Source organism: Diceros bicornis, chromosome 3 (assembly GCF_020826845.1).
Source record: "Diceros bicornis minor isolate mBicDic1 chromosome 3, mDicBic1.mat.cur, whole genome shotgun sequence".
NCBI lineage: Eukaryota > Metazoa > Chordata > Mammalia > Perissodactyla > Rhinocerotidae > Diceros > Diceros bicornis.
The window spans coordinates 96,065,434-96,088,361 of NC_080742.1; the positions used below are offsets into that span (position 1 = coordinate 96,065,434).

Sequence of the window (22,928 nt, forward strand, 5' to 3'; positions counted from 1 at the left end):
CAGCTCTGTGATTTCAGGAACACGCCTCAGGGAGCAATGCTCTAGGCAGTGTCTACAATAACAGCCTGGAGCCTCTACATTCAGGAAGAACAACCCAAGAGTTAAAGTTGAAATCACTCAAATGCTCTTTGCCTTATTTATATGACAATCACCACAGCAGAGGGAAGGAGACTATGAAACTTATATTGCCTTTAACTATCCCAGAATAGTAGTGACGCATGTCCTTTCTCTCCCAGACCACTGATGAGGAGTGATCACAAGGCCCTGACTGCATGATAAGGGAGGCTGGGAGATGCCATGGAGCCATGGCACCTGGGTGAACGCCACCAGCTTGTCACACATGATTATCACTTAGTTTTGTATTCTTCCAGATCCTTTACTGTGCAGTCTCTTAAGTGTGCTAAAAGAACAATACAATAGGGGCCACTCCTGCTTAATATCAGTAATCTGTTCCTGAAGAGAAAACATTCTAACTCAAAACACTAACAACCTATTTCTTATTGTTTTGTATGTAAAACAGATGTAATGCAATACACATCAAACCCAAAGCCCACCAATTTTCTAAACTATGTTCAAAATTCAGTAAAGCACCTATCTATAAGAAAAACTATCATTTTAGAATACAAAAAACTTAAAACATTGCTTTTCTGAATACCAAAATAATATTTTTGGTGTATAAAAGAAAGCTACTGGATAGTATAAGTATCCTGACAAATAACCTAATTAAAAACTGGGCAAAGGATCTGAATAGATATTTTTCCAAAGAAGAGATACAAATAACCAACAGGTACATGACAAGGTGCTCAACATCACTAATTATCAGAGGAATGCAAATCAAAGTCACAATGGAATATCACCTCACACCTATTAGGTATGACAAAAGACAAGAGATATTATCAAAAAGACGAGATAACAAGTGTTGGCGAGGATGTGGAGAATTCACACTGTTGGTGGGAATGTAAATTGGTACACCCACTATGGAAAACAAGATGGAGTTTTCTTAAAAAATTAAAAGTAGGACTACCATATGATCCAGCAATCCCTCTCCTGGGTATACATGCAAGGGAAATGAAATCAGTTTCTTGAGGAGATACCTGCCCTCTCACGTTCATTGCAGCATTATTCACAACAGCCAAGATATGGAAACAGTCCAAGCATCTGTCAATGGATGGGTGGATAAAGAAGATGTGGTAGGTGTAAACAATGGAATAGTAGTCAGCCATGAGAAAAAAGGAAATCCTGCTATTTGCAACAACATGGGTGAAACTTAGGACATTATGCTAAGTGAAATAAGTTAGACAAACACAAATACTGTATAATCTCACTTGTATGTGGGATCCCCCCAAAAAAGTGGAACTCATGGAAACAGAGAGTAGAATGGTGATTACCAGGGGCTGGGGGTTTAGGGAGATGGGGAGATGCTGGTGGAAGGGTAAAAGCTTTCAGTTATAAGGTGAATAAGTTCTGGGGATGTAATGAACAGCAGGGTGACTATAGTTCTCATATGTACTGCATACTTGAAATTTGCTAAGTCAGCAGATCTTACCTGTTCTCACCGCACACACAAATAAGGTAACTCTGTGAGGGGATGGGTGTGTTCATTAATTTGATTGTGATAATCATTTCACAAAGTTTACATATATCAAATCATCATGCTGTACACTTTAAATATGTATGGTTTTGTTTGTCAATTATAACTCAATAAAGCTGGAAGAAAAAATAAAAAATACAGACAGACAGCAAGTGAGGATGTGGAACAACCAGAACTCTGCATTGTTGGTGAGAGTGTAAAATGTCACAACATTTTGGGAAAATGTCTGGCAGTTTCTGTGTCCATCATTAGAGCATTACATCTTATTTCATGTAGAAAAATAGTTTTTAATTTCCTTTCAAATATCTTGGGGTTTCTAGGTTTATCTTGCAACTTGCATTAGTTACAAGTAATCATACTTTACACCCCTATTTCACAAATATACCCTTTATTGCTTTCTCTTGTATAATTACATTGGTTGATAAGTTTTCTTTTTTCTTTTTTTGTGAGGAGATCAGCCCTGTGCTAACATCTGCGAATCCTCCTCTTTTTTTGCTGAGGAAGACTGGCCCTGGGCTAACATCCGTGCCCATCTTTCTCCACTTTATATAGGACGCCGCCACAGCACGGCTTCCCAAGCAATGCATCAGTGCATGCCCGAGATCCGAACCGAGGAACCTGGGGCCACCGCAGCAGAGCGTGCGCACTTAACCACTTGTGCCACCAGCCTAGCCCAGGTTGTTACCTTTAGAAAGCAAGCTAGGGAGGAGAAGGAAGTCAAGATGGCTGCGTAGGCAGACTCTGAACTCACCTCCTCCCGCGGACACAGCCAATTTACAACAACTCGCGGAAAAATTACCCCTGAGACAACTGAAAACTGGATAAGAGGAACTCCTGCAACAACAGACAATCCTAACTGAGGTAGAAGAGGCAGAAACTCCCTTCTGGAGAGGAAAAATGCCGCCTTCACAAACTGCCAGCTTCACGGCCGCCCGGGAGCAGCCCACAGGTACGCAGCCTCCCTGGAGGAGCGGGGCCCTGAGGCGGGGAGCGCCCCCGCTGGGGGCATTTTGTGGACCCACCACAATCAAGACAAGTGGCATAATATCTGACTTTGCCTGCTACTAAAACATTGGGGAGTACCCCCAGAAAAGCTGGTTCACAAAGAAATTAAAACCGGCTCTTAAAGGGCCCACATGCAAACACACCCGTTTTAGAAAGCAACCTAAAATCACCAGAAAGAAACACGCACAGTGCTTTGGTGAAAAGAGACTCACCTAATAGGCCCTGAGTGCATCTCGGTGAGAGGTGAGACCTCTCCAGGGACTGGGACATTGGCGGCGGCCATTGTTGTGGCCTGGTGTGGGCGTGCTGACACAGACTCCATTGGAGTTCTCCCTGAGGCCTGCTAGCCCAGGGTCTGCCCCACTGGCTAGAGCACTGATTTAATCCAGCTGAGCCAGGGCAGGCAGCCCACCCTAGAGACTGGCCTCACCCAACAACAAGCCCTCAGGCAACTTGTGGGCCTGCATAGATTGGTGACTGGATTCTCTGCAGCCTGGCGACTGAGACGACTTCAGTGGGGCAGGGCGTGCACAAGGAGCGGGTGGAGAGTGTGGGGCAGTGTGGAGTGTGCAGGGCTCCCGCCGTGGAGAGATTGGGTCCACTTCGGGAGGTCGGGGCGCGCACATGAGGCAGGACTGTGTTGACTGTGTTTGTGGACCTGTGGGCAGCAGGGCTTGTCAACTACAGAAGACTTGTGCTGCTCAAAGACCCACATAGGGGGTTTGCCCCACCTTCCAAAGCCTGAAACAATTGGGTGTTCCCGTGCCTGAGGCCAGCCCCACCCAGCTGCAATCCTCAAAGAGCTGACAAGAGACCTAAAGGCTGGAGGCTTATAGGCATTGTAAGGCCCTGAGCCTAACAACCTGCCACGCTGGGGGCCTACTCACTTTAAAGAAATACTGCAATGTAAATGTGGTATTAGAACTTGCAGCCAACTATGCTGGGGCTCCCCACACCTGATAAAGAGACTGAAGGGCCCACAACAACTACAAGCAGCTAAGCATTACAACAGCTGGCCAGCAGCATAACTTGGCCTCCCTGGGCACCTACAGGGAAAGCAAACAGGCTACAACAGAAGGACACACGTAGCCCACATAGGGGTCACCCCTGGAACTTTGAGAACTGAGGGAAACACACTGCATGCCTCCTAAGCCATCACGTACATAAGGTCACTGATCCAAGAGCAGGAGACGTAGCTGACCTACCTAATACGTAGACACAAGCACAGGGAAAGAGGCAAAATGAGGAGGCAAAAGAATTCATTCCAAGTAAGGGAACAGGACAAAACCCCAGAAAAGGAACTTAGTGAAACAGAAATGAGCAACCTACCTGACAGAGAGTTCAAACTAAGATTGTTAAGGATGCTCACTGATCTAGGGAGAAGAATAGATGAACTCAGTGAGAATGTCAACAAAGAAATGGAAGATATAAAAAAGAACCAATCAGAAATGAAGAATACAATACTGGAAATTAAAAATTCACTAGAGGGACTCAAAAGCAGAGTAGAGGATACACAAGAACGGATCTGTGAGCTGGACGAAAGACTAGAAGAAATTACCCAAGCTGAACAGGTAAAAGAGAAAAGAATTTAAAAAAGTGAGGACAGTCTAAGGGACCTCTGGGACAACATCAAGCGCACTAACATCCATGTTATAGGTGTCCTGGAAGGAGAAGAGTGAGACAAATGGGCAGAGAATCTATTTCAAGAAATAATAGATGAAAACTTCCCTAACCTAATGAAGGAAACAGACATCCAGGTACAGGAAGCACAGAGAGACCAAAACAAGGTGAACCCAAAGAGGCCCACACCAAGACACATCATAATCAAAATGTCCAGAATTAAAGATAAAGAGAGAATCCTAAAAGCCGCAAGAGAAAGTCAAGTTACATACAACAGAAACCCCATAAGGCTATCAGCTGACTTCTCAGCAGAAACCTTACAGGCTAGAAGAGAATGGGATGATATATTTAAAGTGCTAAAAGGAAAAAACTTACAGCCAAGAATACTCTGCTCAGCAAGGTTATCATTAAAATGGAAGGAAGGATCCAAAATTTCCCAGACAAGCAAAAATTAAAGGAGGTTGTCATCAAGAAAGCAGTGCTACAAGAAATGTTAAAGGGACTGATTTAAGGGGAAAAGAGAAGACCACAAATAGGAAAAGTTATCTATTTCCATGATAAGAGGGTAATGGATACAAATGCACAAAAAAGAGGTCAGATATGATATCAAAAACGTAAAAGGAGGGAGGAGGGCAGTTAAAGAGTAGAGCTTTCAGACAGAGGTCAAACTAAAGAGACCATCAATTCTGTATAGAAGAAGAAAGGAACAGAGAAGGACTATGAAAACACTGAGAAGAAAAAAGTTAAAAAATGGCAGTAAGTACATACTTATCAATAGCTACTTTAAACGTCAATGGACTAAATGCTCCAATTAAAAGGCATAGGGTGGCTGATTGGATAAAAAAACAAGACTTGTATGTATGCTGCATACAAGAGACACACTTCGGACCTAAAGACACTCACAAACTGAAAGTGAAGGGATGAGAAAAGATACTCCATGCAAATGGCAATGAAAAGAAAGCCGAGGTAGCAGTACTCATATCAGACAAAATAGACTTTAAAACAAAAACTGTAAAAAGAGACAAAGAAGGGCATTACATAATGATCAAGGGAACAATCCAACAAGAGGATATAACACTTGTAAACATCTACACACCCAATGTAGGTGCACCTAAATATATAAAGCAATTATTAACAGTCATAAAAACAGAAATAGACAGTAACACAATAATAGTAGGGGACTTTAACACTCCACTTACACCAACGGATAGATCATCCAAACAGAAGATCAATAAGGAAACATTGGCCTTAAATGATACACTAGAACAGATGGACCTAGTAGATATATACAGAGCATTCCATCCAAAAACCGAAGAATACACTTTCTTTTCAAATGCACATGGAACATTCTCCAGGATTGATCACATATTAGGCCACAAAACAAGGCTCCATAAATTTAAGAAGATTGAAATAATACCAACCATCTTTTCTGACCACAACGGTAGGAAACTAGAAATCACCTATAGGAAGAAAATCAGAAAAGCCACTAATACATGGAGATTAAACAAAATGCTGCTGAACAACGACTGGGTCAACAAAGAAATCAAAGAAGAAATCAAAAAATACCTGGAGACAAATGAAAATGAAAATACGACATGCCAGAATTTATGGGATACAGCAAAAGTGGTCTAAGAGGGAAGTTTATAGCCATACAGGCCTATCTCAACAAACAAGAAAAATCTCAAATAAACAATCTAACAATGCACCTAAAGCAACTGGAAAAAGAAGAACAAACAAAGCCCAAAATCAGTAGAAGAAGGGAAATAATAAAAATCAGAGCAGAAATAAATGAAATAGAGATCAAAAAAACAATAGAAAAAATTAATAAAACCAAGAGCTGGCTCTTTGAAAAGATCAACAAAATTGACAAACCGTTAGCTACACTCACCAAGAAAAAAAGAGAGAAAGCACAAATAAGTAAAATCAGAAATGAAAGAGGAGAAATTACAACAGAGACTTCAGAAATACAAAAGATTATAGGAGAATACTATGAAAAGCTATATGCCAACCAATTCGACAATCTGGAAGAAATGGATCAATTCTTAGAATCATACAACCTTCCAAAACTGGATCAAGAAGAAGTAGAGAATTTGAATAGACCAATCACCAGTAAGGAGATCGAAAGAGTAATCACAAACCTCCCCAAAAATAAAAGTCTAGGACCAGACGGCTTCCCTGGTGAATTCTACCAAACATTCAAAGAAGACTTAATACCTATCCTTCTCAAACTCTTCCAAAAAATTGAGGAGGGGGGGAAGCTCCCTAACTCATTCTACGAAGCCGACATTACCATGATACCAAAACCAGACAAGGGCAACACAAAAAAAGAAAATTACAGGCCAATGTCACTGATCAACATCGATGCAAAGATGCTCAACAAAATACTAGCAAATCGCATACAACAATATGTTAAAAAGATTATACACCACGATCAAGTGGGATTTGTTCCAGGTATGCAGGGATGGTTTAACATTCGCAAATCAATCAACGTAATACACCACATTAATAAAATGAAGAATAAAAATCACATGATCATCTCAATAGATGCAGAGAAAGCATTTGACAAGATACAGCATCCATTTATGATGAAAACTCTGAATAAAATGGGTATAGAAGGAAAGTACCTCAACATAATAAAGACCATATATGACAAACCCACAGCTAATATCATCCTCAATGGTGAAAAACTGAAAGCTATCCCTCTAAGAACAGGAACCAGACAAGGATGCCCACTGTCACCACTCCTATTTAACATAGTACTGGAAGTCCTAGCCAGAGCAATCAGGCAAGAGAAAGAAATAAAAGGGATCCAAATTGGAAAGGAAGAAGTGAAACTGTCGCTATTTGCAGATGACATGATTTTATATATAGAAAACCCTAAAGAATCCACCAGAAAACTTGTAGAAGTAATAAACGAATATGGTAAAGTTGCAGGATACAAAATCAACATAAAAAATCAGTTGCATTTCTTTACACTAACAAGGAAGTAGAAGAAAGAGAAATTAAGAATGCCATCCCATTTACAATTGCAACAAAAAGAATAAAATACCTAGGAATAAACTTAACCAAAGAGGTGAAAGAGCCGTACACGGAAAACTATAAAACATTGCTGAAAGAAATTGAAGAAGACACAAAGAAATGGAAAGATATTCCGTGCTCTTGGATTGGAAGAATTAACATAGTTAAGATGTCCATACTTCCTAAAGCAATCTATAGATTCAATGCAATCCCTATCAAAGTTCCAACAACATTTTTCACAGAAATAGAACAAAGAATCCTAAAATTTATATGGAACAACAAAAGTCCCCGAATAGCTAAAGGAATCCTGAGGAAAAAAAACAAAGCTGGAGGTATCACACTCCCTGATTTCAAAATATACTACAAAGCTATAGTAACCAAAACAGCATGGTACTGGCACAAAAACAGACACACAGATCAATGGAATAGAATAGAAAGCCCAGAAATAAACCCACACATCTATGGACAGCTAATCTTTGACAAAGGAGCCAAGAACATACAACGGAGAAAAGAAAGTCTCTTCAACAAATGGTGTTGGGAAAACTGGATAGCCACATGCAAAGAAATGAAAGTAGACCCTTACCTTACACCATACACAAAAATTAACTCCAAATGGATTAAAGACTTGAATGTAAGACCTGAAACTATGAAACTCTAGAGGAAAACATAGGCAGTACGCTCTTCGACATCAGTCTTAGCAACATATTTTCAAGCACCATGTCTGACCGGGCAAAAGAAACAATAGAAAAAATAAACAAATGGGACTACATCAAACTAAAAAGCTTCTGCACAGCAAAGGAAACCATCAACAAAACGAAAAGACAACCTAACAATTGGGAGAAGATATTTGCAAACCATACATCTGATAAGGGCTTAATCTCCAAAATATATAAAGAACTCATGCATCTCAACAACAAAAAAACTACCAACCCAATTAAAAAATGGGCAAAAGACCTGAACAGACATTTCTCCAAAGAAGATTTACAGATGACCAACAGACGCATGAAAATATGTTCAAAATCATTAACTATCAGGGAAATGCAAATCAAAACCACAATGAGATATCACCTCACACCCGTCAGAATGGCTATAATTAACAAGACAGGAAACAACATGTGTTGGAGAGGATGTGGAGAGAAGGGAACTCTCATACACTGCTGGTGGGAGTGCAAACTGGTGCAGCCACTATGGAAAACAGTATGGAGATTCCTCAAAAAATCAAGGATAGAACTACCATATGATCCAGCTATTCCATTACTGGGTATTTATCCAAAGAACTTGAAAACACCAATGCGTAAAGACACATGCACCCCTGTGTTCACTGCAGCGTTATTCACAATAGCCAAGACTTGGAAGCAACCTAAGTGCCCATCAAGGGACGAATGGGTAATGAAGATGTGGTATATATACACAATGGAATACTACTCAGCCAGAAGAAACGATGAAATCCAGCCATTTGTGACAACATGGATGGACATTGAGGGTATTATGCAAAGTGAAATAAGTCAGAGGGAGAAGGTCAAATACCGTATGATTTCCTTCATTAAGTAGTAGATAATAACAACAATAAACAAACACATAGAGACAGAGATTGTATTGATGGTTACCAGAGGGGAAGCGGGGAGGGAGGAGGGCACAAGGGATAATTCGGCACATGTGTATGGTGATGTGTTGTAATTAGTATTTGGGTGGTGAAGATGATGTTCTATGCAGAAATAGAAGTATAATGATGTACACCTGAAATTTATACAATGTTATAAACCAATGTTACTGCAATAAACAAAAAATTAAAAAAAAAAATGCGAGCTAGGGGGCCGGCCCCATGGCTTAGTTTCCTTCTCCCGACGTAAACGTCCCCTTCTCTCCCCTTCTCTCCCCTCTCCTATCCCCCAAACTGTGTGTTTGACTTACCACTCTTAGTCTGTGTCCCTCTCTTCCACTTCATTTCCTTTCTCTCTTTCTCGCACAATGTCCTTTTAACAACCCTGGTCCCAGTGCCTTACCCCGCTAAATCAGGGAAGCTAAGCACCAACCTTACGAGAACACTCTTCCCTCAATCCTGGCTTGGAGTCCTGACACATTCCAGAACTGAAGCTCACAGAGTAGAGCAGAGGCACTGGCTTTTCTGGAAAGGCCACTCTGGACTCCTCCTCAGAGACTTGAATGCTCCAACCAAAGTACACGTGTGTGCACACGCACACGCACACACACGTACACCCCGTGGTGGCCAGCCTCCAGCCCATTCCCAGCTTCTCATACTTTCAGGCTTTTCTGAGTTTAGCACATTTATGGAGGAATTTGCTTCAGAAGTTAATTTCATCTGGAGACTAAGCAATGATTTCCTTTTCCGAGAAATGGAGAAATTTAAGGCTGTAGGCAGACCATTAGGCTAGGCTGGTCAGAGATGGTTGCAAGGCCCCCTTTTCCTATAAGTATGACTCAGTGGCCACAAGACAGTCTCACACAGTGACAGGAATCTGAATTCCTACAAGAGAATTGTATTGACGTTAACAAAGGGGAGTGTATTAACTACAAAAGCCTTTGTTCTACTGCATTAAAATATATGTTGTTGTTATTAGTGCTGTGTAGTTGATTCCAGCTCCCGGCATCCCAGTGCACAGCAGAACAGAACCCTGCCCGGTCTTTTTGCGCCATCCTCTCACCTTCCAGCGCTCTGTCGTACAATGCTCTCCTTCTATTCATAGGGGTTTCATGGCCAATTTTTTGGAAGTGGGTGACCAGGTCCTCTTTCCTATTCTGTCTTTATCTGGAAGCCCTGCTGAAACCTGTCCAACATGGGTGACCCTGCTGGTGTTTGAAATGCTGGCGGCATAGCTTTCAGCATCACAACAACACGCAGCTGCCACAGTGTGACAAGAGACAGACAAGTGGTGTGGTTCCCCAACCAGGAAACGAACCCTGGCAGCGGCGGCGAGACTGCCGGATCTTAACCACTAGACCACCCACTAAAATACATAGGGACTTTTCTTGTTAGCCTTCCCCTAAAGTCATCTCTGCCTCTTCCCACTAACACATGAGTTCTCACCCTCTTTGTGGGTTACCATACACAGTACCACGTGACCACGTTAGTAACATTAGGACTCTTCTGTTTGAGCAGTGGTGCTGGCTTTCCCCTGTAAGCCCGTCGGTACTGGACTTTCCCATTGTCGCCTGGCACTTGTTTCCCCATTAATACACAAGCAGAGTGGAAAGAACGTGGGTCTGAGGGCAGAAGATGAAGGTTGTGGGCATGAGGCTGCCACTGTGTTTTACGGCCTTACGCGAGACTCATAAAGCCCCGAACGTCACTTGTTTTATGGTTAAAATGAGGGTTGTGGCAGGCGATCTAAGGTCTCTTCCTACTATGACCTTAAAGCTCCCCAGTATTTCTGGCCTTCCCCATGAGCGCGAGAGCCCTGCTCACCGCTTAGCGCCAGCCCAGGCCCACCAACCCGTCAAGGCTGACTCGAGTCTCAGAGGGCTGGATGGAAGGTGGTTGTAACTCTGCAGGGCTGGTTCAGAGGACAAGCGGTCCCTAATGGGAGATCATCGATAGGGACCAGACCAGGGGAGGGACAGTGCCAAATCTGGGAGGCTTGGAATAAGAGCCCTGTCAGGGCAATATCAGTAAGAGCCCTCTGGTCCTGGGGTTTTGACTCCTAGGTTCACAGAGAAGTGTTGAGTTGGAGACATTTAAGTGTAAAAAGTCAGCTTTATCTACTCTTGGCACAAAATAACCCCGACGCAGGGTGTCCACAGCCCCTTCCTGGTATTCCGAGTCCTTTTCTCCCTCCCGCAACCAGACGATGCACTGGAATATCCTTGTATTCTTGCTCGTTCCTCAGCGCCAGTGGTGGGAGCAAATGCTGCCATGAGAGCTGGACAGGAATAGAGGAATCGAGCGTCAGCGTGCTCCACCCCCAGGGCCACTGCCAGGCTTGAACAGTGTCTGCTGCTGTCTGCAGTTCTCCCCCTTGCAATCAAACATCTCTTCTCTACACACGTTCTCCATCATTCACCCAAGTCTGTACCCCTTTATTAGGTATTGTCGAAAGTTCAGAAATAACAGAAGTAAAACCAATGAATCACCGAAGCAGTAATTAATAAAAGTTTGTTGTGCACACACTAAAAAGACAGCTCGCAAACCCAGAGCATCGAAACCGAAGCAGGGAATGATGCCCAGGGGTGAGTTGTTACAATGTAGCTTACAGAGTGGACAGGTGGGGACTGTTTGCAGTGTCTCTGTTTGTTTGATTAAATATAGGACATGGGTTTTTGATCATGCGCATCTCAGCACATCCCCAGGAAGTCTGTGTTCTACAGTCGGTGTTGGCCCATTTCCAATAACCGGCTCAAATGATGAGAAGACCGCTGGTTGTAGACTTCCCTGTGTGCACGGCAACACTGCCTCCTGTCTCCGCCACGGTCACCCCCTGTCTCACCTCCTCCACCTTTGCCTTCCTCGTCACACAATGCTGTCGTCACTTCACAGGTTAGAGTCGGAAGGTTGGCCCCCGTCCTCTACCCTGTACGTGTGATGGCGCTCAGAATGGGTTGGAGGGGCAGGCTGGGACGAGGAGAGATCTCACCACCGAGATCTTGCTGAACCTTGCCCTGAAGACCCGCTTAGTCTGGTGCTGGCCTGAGTGGGAAGCAGGAGGGTTTTCCTCTGAGTCTACAAACCCACACCAGGGCCTCATTCACAGCAGGCACAGCAGTGAGCACTTTTGACTCTCTCGTGAGCAAGCAAAATGACCACTTAGTTGGAACATGTTTTTTTGCCCTTACTTTGTGTTTCAGCCTGAGCTGAAGGTGCGCGCTAGAATGGCCTGAGCTCGGGTTGTGGGCGAGCATGCTAAATAGGTGGCATAGTTTGGTAAATGTGCACCAGTAATTGTTCGTGTTGGGAGCTTGGGGGGGAATCTGTCCGTCAAGTTTCTGGGAGATTGCTGCCTACTGGAGGTTTGGGAAATAACGGTGTCTCTGGTATGTGTTTGTTTTTGTTTTTACTTTTGTTTAACCACGTAAAAACTGTACTTGCTCTTTCCATTTCCCATCTGCGCCTCATGAAATGGCACAGTGTGAAAGTGGGGAAATACTGAAAATATGGGCAAAACTGGGCAAATACCACTGGGAGACCAGAGAATGAAATCCTTAATAGTCAGAGGGGGCTATATTGCACAATTTTCCCCACCCCACATCTCACTGCTCAACCCTCAACCCTACAGGTCAAGACTGCCTGGTGGCGGTGATGCCTGCACGAGGTCTCCGTGGGGCAATGTGGGCGAGGTGGCTCTCCTGTCACTCAGCACAGATCCAGACCTGACCTCCTCCTGTGCGTTCACTTTCTCAAGCCGGTTCCTCTCTCCCCCTCAGACCCATGCCCCATTCCCTACAACCATGTCTCAGCATGTTAGTAAATAGTTTCAAGTGTGCCAACCCAGGGGTTCTGTGGAGTCATAATTAAAAAAACCCTAAATGAGTGATTTCCTAAGAGTTAGATATGAAAGCACTGGAGCAGATTTGTCGAGTAGATACTTTCGGGGGTGAAGGGGAAGATTAAAAGATTTGGCTCTGAAATCCCGCATAAATTCCTGTATTGTCCTAATACTGTAGATGACTTACTGCTAGACTGAAATCATAAAGTAGTAAAATGGGAAAGCACATTAGCGGTCATTTATATCACGCTCCTACATAAGCCCTGACGTCTTTTCACACATGGTTAAAATCATCAAGCTTTGTAAGCTCTCTGTTCAAACTCTACTCTTCTCTCGCCGATGGCACCCTCTTCCAGTTCTAAAGGCCTCATTTAGATTTTCCTTTACGGTGAAGAAATCCTGAAATATGTGTCCATTTGTCTGTTTTCTGCTTTGCAGATCAATAGACGGCGAATTTCTTCAGATCTGCATAATTGCCAAGTAGCTTCTTCTTGAAACTTGTACTCAGTTTCTTCACTATTTTCTGTATGATTATTTTGCACACGACTTTAATATTCTTTGCTACACTCCCCTGATTGTCAATACCCTCCAGAACCTGGTCCCTGGAATTGGTGATGTGTTTCTCTGTGTTGTCTGGTCATCTTGGAGAGAGTTGGGAGTATTACTTCCCGTTGAGCCCCGACTTCCGTTAATATAGCCTGAGTTCACAAGCCTTATTTTTGGTGACAACTTTTTTACATCATTGGTTCATATTGAGTTTTAGCTCACCCAAAAGCTCCAGATTATTTTCTACTGAAATGATCCTATTTAGAACACCTCCAGTCTGTTTTTCTAAATTTACTTTGGAAGAACTATCATTTAAGAATTTTCAAAATAATTATCCAGCTGGTTTTAGTGCAGGGTTCTAGCTTGTCAATGTCATTTTGTTTCCCGGCCTTAGGATGTCTCGTTGCAAAGATCATTGAGAAGAACAGTTTTCTTTTTCTGGAGAATTAACGAGAACATATGAAAAACAGAAGCCTGGATTATATATCAACTCCATAACTAACTGTATGACCCTAGTATCTCAGTCAATCCTCAGTTTCCTAATACTTTAAGAGAAAGTTTCGTATCTATTTGGACCACATCACAGGGATCTGGGAAGGACAATTAGAACAATGGAGATAAGAATTTTCACAAATATAAGTTGCTTCATGGAGGAGGAGAAGCAGGAAGATGATAAAGACGATGGTGATGACGTTGCTGATGTTCATCACCATCTTCACCATCTTGGGCCACATGGTAATCTGTGGATCCCAAACCCCAGAGAAAGTAACCTAAATTATAAGGAATTTTATATAATTACAGTCATTTTTAGGAGCTAGAGAGAATACCATTGACCGTGGAATAGGACGTTGTAGAATGTGTCCTGTGGCTTTGTAGAGAGAACTCTCACATCTTAGCCTGTGACCAGGAGCAGACCTTGGGAGAACTCTCTAGAATGTCCAGTTTATCTTTTCATCCCCCTTTCTCTGCTTCTATTCCTAATGGCAATGCCTCATCTCCACTCTCCACCTCTGAAGGCCCAGAGCTAACAAGCTCCCTTTTGGTGTCCTGGTTCCCAAAGAAAGAGGCCATGGAACCGTTAATGGTGTCTTCTTAGCACATCTGAGGTAGCCCTTCTGATGAACAAGGTGGCTCTGGAAGATAGAGGGAGCCTGGTCCTGAGGGTCTGAGGCTTTGGTCAGAAAAACTTGGATGTTGAGGACAAGAAGGGACCTTAATACATCACTTGGACCTCAGTTCGAGAAGCTGTGGGGAACTGGAGTGGTGAGTGAAGAGGAGGTGGTGGGACCTGTGTGCTGGGGAAGGGGTCCTGGTTGGACTGCGGTGGGGAGGGATGTGGTGTGGGTGCAGTGGGGCAGCCCAAAGAAAAGGATCCACTCTCAAGACCAGAATTTCTCACCTTATAATTTTTTGCCCATGGATCCCCTTTGTCCACGCGTTTATATCTCATAGAGGACACTGAGGCCATGGTGTCAAACACAAAAGAGACGTCACGAGCATGTTGGTCCTGGCAGTGGTCAGCATAAAGTCATGCCTTTATTTCTCACAGACAGCATTGTCTCCATCCAACCCATCTTTTCCCTTCCCTTTCCATTTATCCCATTTTATCTTATTCCATAATACAGCTCTTCGTGGAGCACCTTCTATGTGTTCAACTCCATGCAATAGTGTTTGTAAGAGAAGATCTCAGTCTAGTTGGGTGGATGAGACTCATCCACATGACATAAATGGAGGATAAAGTAAAATAGTAGTACATTTAACAGCCCAAATGAATGGAACAGAAATTGAGGGCTAAAAGAGGATAGGAGGAGGAAGCCAGGTAGCTGGGCTGTATTTCAGGGGATGGGCAGGTGAAAAGGTAGGTGATAGCTCTTCAGGTAGCAGGGGCCTGCTGGTGGCCCTGAGAATCTCAGACTTGAATCCCCCCTCTCCCCACTTCCTGCACACCACCCTGCCCCCACCCTTACCAGGAAAGGCTGAAGGGAGGACACTAGAGTTAGGTCACCTGTGAAGTCCAAGTCAGTGTCATGTGTAAATAAGCCAGTGTTCCCCTCCCCCACCAGGGCCTCTCCCAGCCCCTTCAACCCTGATTATGCCCTTAAACTACCTTTATTTCTTCTGCTAAATTGTAAACTTCCCACTGAAATTTTAAAGATATATCTGAAAACAGAGTAGAGGGAATTCACATTTTATTAGAAATCAGAGGAGTTTGTAATTCCCTTAATGAATAAAACTATACTTGGAACTGAATAACAACAAAAACAATCAAAACTTTTGGACTAAGCTACAGTAGTATTTAGAGGGAAATTCATAATCTTAAATACATATATTTGAAAATAAAGAGTTAGAAAAAAGAACAACAGAGTAAAACCAAAGAACATAGAAGAAAGGAAACAATAAAGATGGGAACAGAAATTAATGAAACGGAAAAGAGCACAAATGAGTGAAAGTCAAAATTTAAAAACTAAAGCTGATTTTTCAGAATGACTAGTAAAGTTCTCCTAATACTGATCAAAATCAAGAAGAGAGTGAACACAATAAAAATACTAGGCATTAAAAAAAGGAATACAATTTTATATTCAAAGGAAATTTAAAATTTTTAAGAGAATTCTATGAATAAAATTATGCCAATAAATTTGAAAATATAGATGAATGGATAAAAAAAGATAAGTAAATAAAATTATTGAATTTCAGGTATCAAAGAAAGCAATGACACTATTATTCCCACGGGAAGAAATACTTTCTTGCTATTTCCCAAATTAAATCCTTTAAATATTTGATTCCTTTAAGTTTTTCTATAAATGTAGACCTATTGTAAATAAGACCAATGTTTTAAGAAACATACCAGAGACTACGCATCCATATTCAACTATTCCTTTATTTTAACAAGATTTTTTTTTTTTGGTCAAATTTACTATCAGTTAAATTTGCCCCCTTTGAGCTAAGGTGTTCATTCTAACACCTTTTCCTCTTCTCACAATGTATCTGGAACTCTTCAGGTGGCATTGAATTTGGAGTTAAGAACCCTAAAAGAGAATTAGTCTCTTTATTTTATGGCTACCTCTTATAGCTTGTCCTCTTACCCTAATCACCAGATTGGGGCATTTTTGAAAAATGAGGCTCCTTCTCAGGTCAAGTTGCAATCCCTGGAAACAGTCAAAAGTTGTGCTGCAGACACAGCACAGGCCTGGCGTGAAGAGTCTCCTACACAGGAACTATTTTACTGTGCAGATCTGAGAGCCACTGGTGCCTGTGGCCAGACCTCCAGTTGAGGGTAGCAGCTGGTCAGATATGACCAGGCAGAGAGGGATCCAGGAGATAAAATACCCTAGTCTACTTCTCCCAGCTCCACAGATCCTCTGCGGACCTCCCCATGGGCAGAGCTCAAGCAGAAGTCAGAGGACAATGGAATCCACTGGTGTGGTCCCTACAGGTCAGACTGGCAGGGCAAGAGAAGGATGGAGATGGGTAGAGAGTGGATCTGCAGGGGGAAAAGGGAAATATCCGGTACAGAAGCTATTTTATTTTATAGTCTGGGGAATTTTAAGTTAGCACCTAGAAAAAGAAAGAGAAGGAGAAAAACAAGAGATTTGGTCAATTCGCAGATCTCCACAAGCCACAGAGCAATGCCACTGGAGGAATCTGATGCTTCACTGACAGGTGCAAAAAACTCACGAGGGGCCGACATAATGCGCTTCACAGGTGGTGCTAACACTCAATAGAGGATGCATTTTGGTCTTGAAATTCCTCATATTAGAGTCTTTAAACCATGTACAATGAATTACTGCTCAAGCATAGGAATTTTGCAGTTTCTTAAATTTGTTGGTATTTATGGGGAAGGGCAGGCCTGGAAAATAGTAGGGAGCGAGCTGGAGAGATGCTGAACGAATCATGATAAATTTAGAAAAAATTATGGCTTCTTGAACAAATGATATACTTTTAAAAGCAACTTCATAATTCCATCAAAAATTTGGCTGAAGATATTCTTCTCGGCCTCCTCCCTTACACTTCTTAGTTTTTCATCATATTTCATCTTCAGTAATTTAATTTTTTCCTCTTTTTCCTGCATGGTCTTCCTGCACGCCTGAGCACACTCCTCTTCCACTCTTTGAGTTTCCTTTTCTAATTGATCAGCGTAGATTTTCTTCAGGACCTCTGCCCGTCGTTTCCGCCTTTCCTCTGCGTCCTTGTATATGGCATCCGAAAAGTAAGCCCCTCCGCTGTTCTGCACTATTTTCTCCACCAGCTCCTCCAGCTCCTGCACTTGAGCTTCCTTCTCAGCTTCGTCTGCTCTGTTGTTGAAGGCGCAGCAGCGGTTCCCACACTCCTGGACGATGTTTCTTAGCTTCACATCCGCCGCTGCTATAAAGTGACTTAGGCTCTGATCCTCCAAACTATCTTTGCTAGTGAACAAGATGATCATGTGCTTCATGGCTGCCTTCCCAAAGACAGCCTTGATCAATGCAACGGTTTTCTGCTCTTCCTCTGTGTAGCGGCCCAACTGCAGAACCATGACGATGGCGTGAGGCCCGTGGCAGGAGGAGAGGACACACTTGCTGATTTCTCTACAGGTCGTCTGCTGGCTCTGCTTGGTGTCAAAGAGCCCTGGGGTGTCAACAACAAGAAGATCCCTCCCGTTGCATTCCCAGGATGCTTTTTGACAGGTCTTGGTAACAGCGTGGACAGAAAGTTTAGAAGCAAATACTTCTGCCCCAAGGATGGTGTTTGCTGTTGCACTTTTCCTACTTCCAGTTTTCCCTACCAGAACAATCCTCAGAGCGTTGTCCTGAGAGTCAGCCGTGTTCATATCAAGAGGCTCTGGAGTGTAGGCAACTTAACTATGGTTCAAAAAGGAAAGAAAAACAGTTTATTTAGATAAGTTGAAACCACTCCCCACCCTTCTTTTCCTTGTTTCTTATCGCCCCGAATATATAAGTCACTCCGAGTCTCTAAGCCAGGTAAGGTTTATCACTGAGGACACTCTCCCTGATGTCGTACTTATTCTTCTAGTTTCCGTGGCGTTCCCCTCTTACGCTGCTGTGATGAAAGCAGTGTTTACAATTTTAAATCTGGCATTTTACTATTTTTTCCGTTTGTGTAATATATATTTTGTTCTAGAACAGATCCGAGTTTGTTTTTTTAAGATATCAAATCTGAGGACGGTGACAGATGGCAACTAGCCTTTTGGTGGTGAACTCGATGTAGTCTACACAGAAGTCAAAATATAATGATGTACACCTGAAATTTGTATAATGTTATAAACCAACATTACCTCAATAACAAAATTAATTTAAAAATATGAGGAATCCTGATGGAAGCAACTAGCATTCTATCCCATGAGAGAGTGCTCTCAAAAAGCATTAACAATCTGGACACATACAGAAAGAAGTCTAATAATAACTATGTCAGAGGAGGGAGTGCAACTATATCTTATATAGCTGACCCACTATGGGGAGTATTGACATGGACAGAAAAAAACCGTTCAGTGAGAGATGTGAAAACCGTCTTTAAATTTGCGTGTGCTACACACAACAGAGTTAGTCTTATTTTCTCAAGCTGCACAGAAAAGGGAAGATAAGTTTGATGTCATCATGTAAAAAATACTCTAATATTTAGAAACAATGATGGATCCCTTATGATCTATAGTAACAAAGAATTTGAAGTGAGTTTGATGGTCATGTGGCTCAGTATTTTAGAAGATAATCCTGCATTGGGTGAGAAAATAGATCAGCTAATGTCTACACTTTAAATAACATATATCTATTGTAGGTAAATATAGCTTATCAACATTGACCTCAGTAGAGACAATAAAATTGAAATAGACCAATGACCATGAAAGAAATAATAGAAAAAGGTGTTGAAGAGCTCCCACAAAACAGCATCAGTCCCAGATGGTTCCACAGGAGAATTCTATTAAACCCTCAGGGACTAGAGAATCCCAATGCTACTTAAATTACCCCAGAGTATAGGGAAAGAAGGCAAACTTTAAAATTCTTTCTAAGAAGTGAATGTAACTTTGAGCTGCAATGCTCACAAAGATTGTACCAAAAAAGAAAACTACAGATGAATCTCCCTTTATGGATATCAATACAAAATCCTAATAAAATACTAGCAAAATAGAATCCAACAAAATTTTTAAAAAATGGTACACCATGACCAAGTGAGATTTACTCTAGAAAACGAGAGTAAGGAGGAAGGATCAATAATAGGAAAATTAGTAATATAGTCCACCAATAGCCATTCATTAAAAACATTTCATAAAATATGAATTGAGACATACTTTCTTACCTATTTCTCTATCTATTCAGCCCCAAAGCCAGCAACTTAATGGGGAAATAGTTTGTTGCTAAATCCATGATATCTCCACCTCACTTTCCTGTGCTATGTGAGGAATTAGTCAATGCAAATAGAAGAAAAAGTAATTATAGAAATGAGAATTAGAAAAAGAACACAAGGGGAGGCCAGGTAGTAAATAATATTGTATTGTGCATCTTTCAGTATTGGTGCACAAATGGGAAGACCGACGGAAGAAAATAGAACATCCAGACAAACACTCAATTGCACGGGGAAATTTAGTATATAATAAAGGTAACACTCCATATCAGTGGAGAAAAGATAGCCATTGTAATGAGCAGTATTAGAATAACTGGATAATCATTTGCAAAAACATAAAATTGGCTTCGTTCCTCATATCAACCCAAGAAATATGCCAAATGGATTAGAGATTTCATTGTTAAAAAATGAAACAATATAATATTAGAAGAAAACAGGCAAATCTTTCAAAACCAGAGAGTGAGGAAAACTTTCTTAAATTTAACTGAAAATACAGATGCAATGTGGAATAAAATTGATGAATAATGACTTCCATTTATTCTGCATGTAAGGGGCTTGGAAGTCACTGCTCCATCCTAACAACAAGTAAAAAGCTGAACAGACTGAAAATTGAACAACTCTTCTTGGATCCCTAGGAGATCCTTGTGAGGACACAGGGCAAACTGCTACTTCCAGGACTGGAGAGACAGACAGGCAAATAGAGGGAGCCACAGCTGATCAGAGCAGAGACGCATGAGCAGAAACCAGGTGGGAACAGAGCTGGGGTAGGAACTGTAATCGACGAATTGTTGGAGGCCCAGCTTGGACGACTTTGAGAATCAAAACTCCAGGGGGACCCACTCATAGGGAGGTCCCCACACTTATGTGAGTTTTACTACTAGATGCTTGACCAGGTTCTCACAACAAATATCAGAAAAATCCCCTGGTGCTCCTGGCAGGGGGAGGAGAAAAGAACCATTGTGAAATACGCCAGAGCACTCTGTTCTTCTCAACAAGGCCTGCCCTCAGGAGAAACTAGTCAACCAGAGCCTAGCCTGCTGGGGTTTTATCAGAGCCTAATGACCTGGGGGAAGGAAAACACCCAACTCCAGTCAGCTCTAAGCCTTCCACACAGGAGAAGGAAAAACCCAACTCCAGTCCATTCTAGCCATCCTGTCCCACCTAAGTTGGGAGGAAAAAACTGAGAAACACTTATGAAGTTTGCAGCAGAGGCACAGGCTCACTAAAACTGAGACGTAATCATAGGACTACTGAACGCTTCTCCTCCCCCGTTCTCACCACACCACTAAAGGCTTATTTACAGCAGTTCCTTTTACCGAATCCATCATGTCCAGCTATCAAGAAAAATTTACAAGGCATACTAGAAGGCAGAAACCGCACAGTTGTGTGTTGATTTACGATGGGGATGCATTCTGAGAAATGTGTCATTAGGCGGTTTCATCATTGTGGGAACATCATAGAGTGTACTTACACAAACCTGGATGGTATGGGCTAGGCTCTCTGATCCTAATCTTTTGGGACCACTGTCATACATGCGTTTTGTCATTGACTGAATCATCATTATGGGGCACATGACTATAATTTGAAGAGACAGAGCAAGCACCAGAGCCAGACATGGCAGGGATGTTTGGAATTATCAGACCAAGAATCTAAAACAACTATGATGAATATGCTAAAGGCTCTAAACGATGAGTAAACAGAATGCAAGAACAGATGTAAGCAGGGATGAAAATCCTAAGAACCAAAAATAAATGCTTGAGGTCAAAAACAGTGTAACAGAAATGAAGAATGCCTTTGATGGGTTTATTAGACATGCCCAGATTGTAGTCTTCAGTACCATTTTCTGCCAAAAGAAACCAGGGATTCTTGGAGAAAAGACTGATTCAAAGTTTGGGGTAGGAAATGCACAAAATAACCTGGAATCATCTGATTGGACATTTTTTTTTTTGCATCCTGATTCAAACAAAAAAAAAACTACAAATAAATTATGAGATAATCCATGAAATCTAAACACTGATGACAAGATACATGATAAAATTAAAGGTTTAGTACCTTTGATATTGTGGTTATGTTTTTTAAAATGATCTTTATCTTTTAGATATACATACTAAAATATTTACAGAGGAAATTATATGATGTCTAGTATTTGCTTCAAAATAATCCAGGAGTGTGATGAGAAGTGGGTTGGGATATACATGAAACATGAATGGCTGGGAGGTGATACATGTTGAAGCTTGGCAATGGATACATGTGGGGTTATTATACTATTCTTCTGTTAATGTCTGAAATGTTCTATATTAAAAGGTTTACGATGTGTGTATGCCTTTGTGACCACTACATAGTACAACTGTATTCCAGACACTCTGATATGCATGTTTCATAGGCATATTTACTCCTTACACTCTAAAATTATTCTAATTTTATAGGCAAGGAAACCGTGGCTCAAAAAAGCTGAGAACCTTGCCTGAGGTCCTGGTGCTGATAGGAATTGGGCAGAGAGGGTCCAGTTCACAGTGTGACTCCACCACGCTCCCTCTTACCCCTGTACACTGCCTCCTCTTCTCGGTTCCTTCTCAGGCCTGTGATTGTGTGCAGGGTTGTCATGAGGCTTTCATAGAATGATTTCTGTTAAGGTCTCTTACACTGCCTAGAGCATAGCAGCCACTCAATAAAAAGGTAGTGCTACAAAATGCCATTGAAATATAAGAAAATCATGGGCCAAAACGTAACAGAGTGACTTACAGCCACATTGCAATTTAGAGATTCAGCTGGACTTACAGGTTATATTGTTGCTACAGACTAGCTAATCCCTCTTTACAGCATCCCCTCCTCCACCCCGTATCTTATACTTTGAGGGACACAGCCTCCTTTTTGGGAAGTGTTGGAATGGAGCTACACAAGGAGTCAGTAGGCCAGGTTCTAGGTTTGTGTATGTATGTGTGTTGTGTATTCATGTTTTTGTGTATGTTTCTATGTGTGTTATGTTTGTGTGTAGGTGTGTTTGTGTATGTGTATGGGTGTTGTGTATTTGTGTTTTTTTGTGTGTGTTATATATGTATGTTTGTGTATGTGTTATGTTTGTGTGTATGTGAGTATATGTGTGTGACTGGTGTGTGTATTGTGTTTGTGAGTGTATGTGTGTTGTGCATGTATGTTTGTGTGTGTTATGTTTGTGTGTATGCATGTGTTGTGTATGTATGTGTGTGTGCGCGTTGTGTTTATGAGTGTGTGTGTATTTTGTGTGTGGTATATTTGTATGTATGTGAGTGTATGTGTGTGTGAATGTATGTGTTTGTGTGTATGTGTGTGTTGGTATGTATGTTTGTGTGTATCCGTGTGCTTTGTATGTATCTGTGTTGTGTTTGTGTGTTTCAGTG

The 22,928-nt window shown here is 41.9% G+C and overlaps 2 protein-coding genes across 2 annotated transcripts in view; both read right to left on the minus strand.

Moving 5' to 3' along the window:
• The window catches only part of LOC131400528 (GTPase IMAP family member 1-like), an 86,301-nt gene extending 69,395 nt beyond the window's left edge, over positions 1–16,906 (minus strand). The window contains exon 1 of the mRNA XM_058535243.1: positions 16,894–16,906. Coding sequence (XP_058391226.1) covers positions 16,894–16,906 — 13 coding nt within the window. The remainder of the gene's footprint in view (positions 1–16,893) is intronic.
• Positions 16,863–18,025, minus strand: LOC131400538 (GTPase IMAP family member 7-like). Its single transcript, XM_058535252.1, has one exon. It carries the CDS (start codon positions 18,023–18,025, stop codon positions 17,129–17,131), a length of 897 nt encoding a protein of 298 aa, XP_058391235.1. The 3' UTR covers positions 16,863–17,128.
• Positions 18,026–22,928: the final 4,903 nt, after the last annotated feature.

Coding starts and splice junctions, on each gene's coding strand:
- LOC131400538 (XM_058535252.1), bottom strand. CDS start 18,025: ATGAACACGGCTGACTCTCAGGACAACGCTCTGAGGATTGTTCTGGTA.